The sequence below is a fragment of the Cebus imitator genome, unplaced genomic scaffold (assembly GCF_001604975.1).
Source record: "Cebus imitator isolate Cc_AM_T3 unplaced genomic scaffold, Cebus_imitator-1.0 Scaffold699, whole genome shotgun sequence".
In the NCBI taxonomy this organism is placed as follows: domain Eukaryota; kingdom Metazoa; phylum Chordata; class Mammalia; order Primates; family Cebidae; genus Cebus; species Cebus imitator.
Window position 1 is genome coordinate 11,046 of NW_016108014.1, and position 7,062 is coordinate 18,107.

Sequence of the window (7,062 nt, forward strand, 5' to 3'; positions counted from 1 at the left end):
TGGAGGATTCTGAGCAGGGGATGGCCTGGGTGGCAGCAGGGCAGAAGGAGAGCTGGATGGGGACGTGGTGACAGGCGACGCTGGCTCATCCAGGAAGGACGGCCAGGAGGGAGCAGAGGGAAAGGGGCGTGCAAAGGTCCAGAGGCAGGAGCACCGGGAACATCCAGGGAAGGAGGGAAGGGCAGGGGATTGTGAGATGGGCACCCCGAGAGAGGGGTCCAGGCAGCAGGCAGACACCACAGCCCGAGCTGCACCCCAGCTCACGGTCAGCCCGGGGAGGGCTTTGAGCAGAAGAGGGGCAAGCGTCCACACTATGAGGCCACCCTGCCGCCGTCCTGGCCCTGCACATGCTTCCTGCAGGCTGGGCGGCCGCCCGCAAGGTGATTTAATGCCTGGTACCTGTGGGCATCCTGCCAAGAGTTCGTTGGCATCGGAACGCTCTCCTCCAAAACCTGCCCCAGTGCCCCCTCTGGAGAGGACACGTTAGCAATGCCATGTGCTCTGCCCACAGGTTACTTCAATGATGGGGACCGCAATGACGGACACTACCCGCCCAGGCCCAGGCCACCTGCAGGTAGGTGCTGAGCCTCTCCAGGCGGGACACGTGGATTTGCTGAGAGGGTGGTGAGAGGCCTGAGGTTCGGGAGAGAGGGACGCCCAGTCCAGGGGCAAAGCTGGTCACGGGCGGACGATAGGCTGGTGCAGGGGCTGACGAGAAGGCCCCGTGGCTGCATCAGTGGCGTCGCGGTCTGGGCATCTGTCCGCCTCTCCGGGCTGGTGGACGGGATGGAAACAAAATGAACAGATTCAACTGGAGGCTCCATGGAAACACGTGTGGGCATTTCTGCTTAGACTCCACATGCAGAAGTGTGGCTGTCTGTGCCTCGACACAGCTTCATGCACATGCGTGCTTAGCCACCTCCATCTGCGTGTACACGAATGTTCGCACATCTATATTTGTGTCTCTATGTGCTTTTAAATATACATAAACACATTTACATACGCATGTATGGTATATGGTTTTTTTCATGTGTGTACATACATGCTTTTGTATATATACACTACATAGATACCTGTGTTTTCATATATGTATATTCCTGACTTTATATATATGCTTACATATATCTTTACATATGTACATGTTTTATATGTGTTTATTTATTTTTATGATTATATGCACATATATGCTTTTTATATATTTATGTATCTATATGTATTTCTTTTAATATATCTTTATTTTTTATAAGTTTATGTATATTTTAAAATACATATGCATTTTATGTAATTTTTATATTTTATGTGTGTTATATAAATATATATCTTTACATATATAATTAAACATATGCCTTTATTTAGATATATCATTATATGTGTACATATATACCTTTATTTATATATGCTTTTATATATGTATGTATATATTTATATATATACTTTTATATATGTACGTGTATATCTTTATATGTTAGTATGTCTTTATATATGTACACATATACCTTTATGTGCATATACTTTCACATATGTTATATATATACACATAACTTTATATATACATGTGTATATATGTTTATGTAGGTATACAAATGTCTTTCTATATGTATATAAATATATATATCTATATACAACTTTTATATATGTATAAATATCTTATGTAAGTATATATTTTATATGTGTGTATATGAATATTTTATTCATTTTCTTTTTCTGATATGAAGTCTTGCTCTGTTGCCAAGGCTGGAGTGCAGTGGCCTAATCTCGGCTCACTGCAACCTCCGCCTCCCGGGTTCAGGTGATTCTCCTGCCTCAGACTTCTGAGTAGCTGGGACAAGCGCCTGCCACTACGCCTGGCTAATTTTTGTATCTTTAGTAGAGATGGAGTTTCACCATGTTGGCCAGGCTGGTCTCGAACACCTGACATTGTGATCCACCCACCTTGGCGTCCCAAAGTGCTGGGATTACAGGCGTGAGCCACTTTGCCCAGTCCCCTATTGTCTTGAAAGTAACAAGAGAGGCATGGATTCTGTTTGATGCAGCTGTTATGGGGTGAATTATGTCTCCTGGCAAATTCATACGATGAAGTCCTGACCCCGAGTTTCCTCAGAATGTGACTGTCTTTGGAGGTGGGACCTTCAAGGAGGAGATTAAGATAAAATGTCACTAGGGTGGGTCCTGATCCAAAAGGACTGGTGTCACAGTAAGAGGGGATAAGGACACAGACAAACACAGAGGAAGGACCCTGTGAGGACACAGGGAGAAGACGGCGTCTCCAAGTCCAGGAGAGAGGCCTCAGGAGTAAGCCCAGGAATGAATGCAGTCGGAGGTTCTGTGTGTGACTGGAGGAGGGAAGCTCACAGAGGAAGTCATTTTGAGGGCAGGATGGGCTGACCTCACAGTGAGGGGCCAAGAGACGTCCTGAACCAAGCCACGGACACGGCTCCTGAGCTCCGGGCAGTGTCTTCTGCCCTGGAAACTAAAGCTCCCTCATGCCTGGTCTCCACTCCTCTGTTTGGCCCCCAGGCTTCCATAATCCCCACAGCTGTTTCATTTGAGAGGCCTCGAAAGAGAGTCTAGGCCAGGCATAGTGGCTCACACCTGTAATCCCAGCACTTTCTGAGGCCGATGTGGGTGGATCACCTGAAGTCAGGAGTTCAAGACCAGCCCGACCAACATGGTAAAACCCTGTCTCTACCTGAAACTACAAAAATTACACAGGCATGGTGCTGTGCACCTGTAATCCCAGCTACTCTGGAGGTTAAGGTAGGAAAATTGCCTTAACCTGGGAGGAGGAGATGGCAGGGAGCTGAGATTGCACCATTGCACTCCAGCTTGGGCGACGGAGCAAGACTCCGTCTCAGAAAAAAAGGAAAAATTAGAATCCAGGCAGAACATGGTGGTCCATGCCTGTAGTCCCAGCCATACTCTGGAGGCTGAGGCAGGAGGAGGATCACTTGAGCCCAGGAGGTGGAGGCTGCAGTGAGCTATGATTGCACCAGTGCACTCCAGCCTGAGCAGCAGAGTAAGAACCAGTCTCTAGAGAGAGACAAAGAAAAAGAGAAAGAAACTGTTCGGAGAAGTGACAAACCAGTCACTCTCAGCCCAGATTTCCAATGTTCTGATGTCTGTTCTGAAGAAGGACTTTGAGAACAATATGGATGGCTTTTTTTGTGAATTAACGTAATTGCATCTTGACCCAAGGTGGGTAAGCACTTGCCAGGTACTGGGAGTGCCAGGTAGAGGAATATAAAATGGGTACAGAAAATAAAGTTTCTAGTCCAGCAACAAAAATGTACTGGAGATACAGACTCACATTGTGCAAAGAGCTGGCATCGATGATCTCATTTTGGCTGCTTCAGTAGGGTCAAGGGACATTTAAGCTGGGACAGGAGGGATGAGCTAATGCTTTTCCAGGTGACAAGTGGGTTCTTCAAATACTTAGGGAGTGTGTAAAGTGATGGACAGGGAACAGGAGGGAGGTCATGGCAGAAAGAATGTCACCTGCAACAGTCCTGGGGCAGTGCTGGACGAGGTGGCTCACTCCCATAATCCCAGCACTTTGGGAGGCCGAGGCAGGCAGATCAGCTGAGGTAAGGAGTTTGAGATCAGCTTGACCAACATAGTGAAACCCATCTCTACTAAAAATAGAAAAATTAGCCGGGCGTGGTGGCGGACGCCTGTAATAACAGCTACTCGGGAGGCTGAGGCAGGAGAATGGCTTGAATTCAGGAGGCAGAAGTTGCAGTGAGCCGAGATCTTGCCACTGCATTTCAGCCTGGGCAAAAGAGCAAGACTCCATCTTAAAAAAATAAAGAAGGGCCTCTGTGAGACGAAGCTCCTAGTAAACTTAACAAACATGCAAAAGTCATGGCAAAAGTTTTAAGAAATTTAAATGAAGCGGGGCTCAGTGTGGCTCATCCCTAGGCTTTTAGCCCTTTGGGATGACAGGACAGGAAGATTGCTTGAGGCCAGGAATTTGAGACCAGCCCGGGCAACATAGCAAGACCCTGTCTCCACAGAAATTAACAAAATTAGCTAAACATGGTGCTGTGCACCTGTAGTCTGAGCTACATGGGCGGCTGGGGTGGGAGGATTGTTTGAGTCCAGGAGGTCGAGGCTGCGGGGAGCTATGATCGCCCCACTGCACTCCAGCCTGGGCCACAGAGCAGGACCCTGTCTCAAAACAAGAACCAAACAAATTCAAATGAGAGGGTGCGAACCAGCGAGATGGAAATATGACACACTAGCAAAGGGTCAGATGCTTTCATCCTCATATTGGTGACTGACTTCTATAACAGTGGTGGCGTTTGTAATGGCCCTAAATGGGGAAACGTCAACAGAAGACTTTCTGCCCTGTTAATCTCAGAGATCTGCAGATTCCTTGCTGGAAGCATCAGTGGGGTAAGCTTAGAGTACACAATGAAAGTGTTTTTTAATTGTAAGCTCTGAAATAGTGTTGTGAATATTGTCTATATGATTAATAAGCTCTGTAAAAGGGATGGGCAGTGACATCTTTTCTGTTTTGGCATTCTTATTTATAGGTGATAGCTACCTGAAATACGTCATTATGTTTCTAAAATCGTCCTGTTGTTTTCCAACAGTTATCTACCCAACGCTGAAGCCACGCCCTCAGCCCCAGCCCGGCAATTCCGGCAACAGTGGAGGTAATGAGTATTATTTATTTATTTATTTTAGTATTTTATTTTATTATTTACTTTGGAGACAGAGTTTCGCTCTTTTGCCCTCGCCAGCGTCAAGTGATGTGATCGCAGCCTCGGTCTCCTGGGTTCAAGTGATCTTCCTCCCTTGGCCTTTCAGGTAGCTGGGACTACAGATGCACACCACCATACACAACTCTTTTTAGTTTTTTTTTTCAGAGACAGGATCTCGCTATGTTGTCTAGGCTAGTCTTGAACGCCTGGCCTCAAACAATACTCTCCCTCAGCCTCCCAAAATGCTGCGATTACAAGCGCTAGCTATTGTGGCCCAGCCTGGTAATAAGTATGAAAACAATTTTATAAGTGTTTTGGGCCAGGTACCGTGGCTCAAGCGTGTAATCCCAGCACTTTGGTAAGACAAGGCAGGCAGATCACTTGAGGTCAGGAATTCGACAGCAGCCTGGAAAACATGGTGAAACTTTGCCTTTATTAAAAATACAAAACTTAGCCAGGGATGATGGTGTACACCTGTACTTGACAGACTGAGGCAGGCGAATGTCTTGAACCTGGTAGGTGGAATTCTGTCAGAGCTGCAGTGAGCTGAGATCATGCCATTGCACTCCAGCCCGGGCAGCAGTGAGACTCCATCTCAAAAATAAATAAAAACGAAAATTAAAAAGCTGTTTTAGTAACGTTCGTGTTTTTATTATTGTTTTGAGACAGGGACTTACTGGGTTGCCCAGGCTAAAATGCAGTGGCGGGATCACAGCTCACTGCAGCCTCCACCTCCTGGGCTCAAGCAATCCTCCCACCTCAGCCTCCTGAGTAGCTGGGACTACAGGCAAACACCACCCCACCTGGCTAACTTTTCCTTTTTGGTGGTTGTTGTTTGTTTGTGTGTTTAGGGACAGGGTCTCGCTATGTTGCCCAGGCTGGTCACAAACTCCTGGCCTTAAGTGATCCTCCCGCTTTGACCTCGCAAAGTGCTGGGTTACCGACGTGAGCCCCTGCGCGCAGCCCTAGGAAACAGCCTTTTAAGCCAAGTGCAATGGCTCTTGCACTCCCCAGAACCTTTGCGCATGCTACCGGGACTTCAGCTTCACAGGCCTGTGCCGCTGCAGGATCCAATTAGAGGCACTCACTTGCCCGCAGGCAGCCCCAAAGGCTGGAGGGTCCTTGCTGAGGCAGCGTTCCTGCTAAAACAAAGCACAACCACCCTGCTTTTGCATTTCATACATTTTCTTTTCCCTCCCTCCCTCCCTTCCTTCCTTCCTTCTCTCTCTCTCTCTCTTTCTTTCTTTCTCTCTTTCTTTCTTCTTTCTACAGAGTCTCTGTGCTACTCAGGCTGAAATGCAGTGTGATCATAGCTCACTGCAGCCTCCAATTCCTGAGCTCAAGTGATTCCCCCACCTGGGCCTACTGCAGACAGGACTGCAGGGGAAAGCCACCACACTCAGCACATTTTTTTTTTGTGAGACAGGGGGTCTTACCATTCTGTCCTGGCTGCTCTCCAACTCCTGGCACCAAGCAATCCTCCGGACTTCACCGCCCAACGAGCTGCGCCCGTAGGCGTGAGCCACTGCAGCTGCCTGACCTTTCACGTGTTTCATAAACCCACTCGGCATTTTCCTGCCCCACAGTGATGCTGGTGCCCGTGAGCATGGATTTCTTATAGACGCCCAGAGACCTAACTACTTCTCTATGCGCCAGTCTTGGAGAGGACAGGCAGGGTTCAAGGCTTAATCAGGAGTCCAGGAACCATACGAGGAAGGTCTCCTTGGCTCTCATTTGAGCCTGAAGTAGCTGAGTCCGTGGCAGAGGCCGTCAGAGGGCGGAGGCCCAGGGGAATGCGGCAGTGGGACGTTTGTGAGGGCCGCAAAGGACATTGTAGGAAATGAGGCTTGCGGGCGGCCTTGGGTGTTGAGAAAGCTCTCAGACGGAGTCTCAGGGCTCTGCAGGGATCTTCTCCGTCTTGCACGTACCTCTTTGTTTTTGGGGGAGGACGCAGGTAGGTCTCGTGTCGGGGCAGCAATGAGCAGGAAGAAATGGATGAAACAAGTCTGCTGGGGTGGGCAGCGGTGGTGCCCTGGATGCCAAGAGAGACGGAGGGATGGTGCTGGTTTTAGACAAAATTGTGAGCAGGAACTTGACAGGGAAAAAGGGAGTGTGTTGTGGGGACCTGGGGAGCTGGAATTCTGCCTGGGGAATCGGCCAGTGCCAACACCGGGGGCAAGGGTGAGCAGGGGGTTAGGAGCCTGCCTGTGGTGATGGCGAAGCCCGGGGCGGGTGCCTCGTTTGATGGAACAAGAGGAGCCGTCGGGAGAGAAGGAAAAGCCCCACATCTCCTTCAGGCTTGCTTCAGGACTGGGGGCAGGATAGGAGATGATGGTGGAGGATTCTGAGCAGGGGA

The 7,062-nt window shown here is 48.7% G+C and overlaps 1 protein-coding gene across 1 annotated transcript in view; it reads left to right on the forward strand.

Annotated features, from left to right (window-relative positions):
- XG (Xg glycoprotein (Xg blood group)) overlaps window positions 1-7,062 on the forward strand; it is a 32,234-nt gene that overhangs the window by 6,098 nt on the left and 19,074 nt on the right. Inside the window, exon 4 of the mRNA XM_037734978.1 lies at window positions 512-574. Within this exon, the coding sequence (XP_037590906.1) occupies window positions 512-574 (63 nt within the window). The remainder of the gene's footprint in view (window positions 1-511; window positions 575-7,062) is intronic.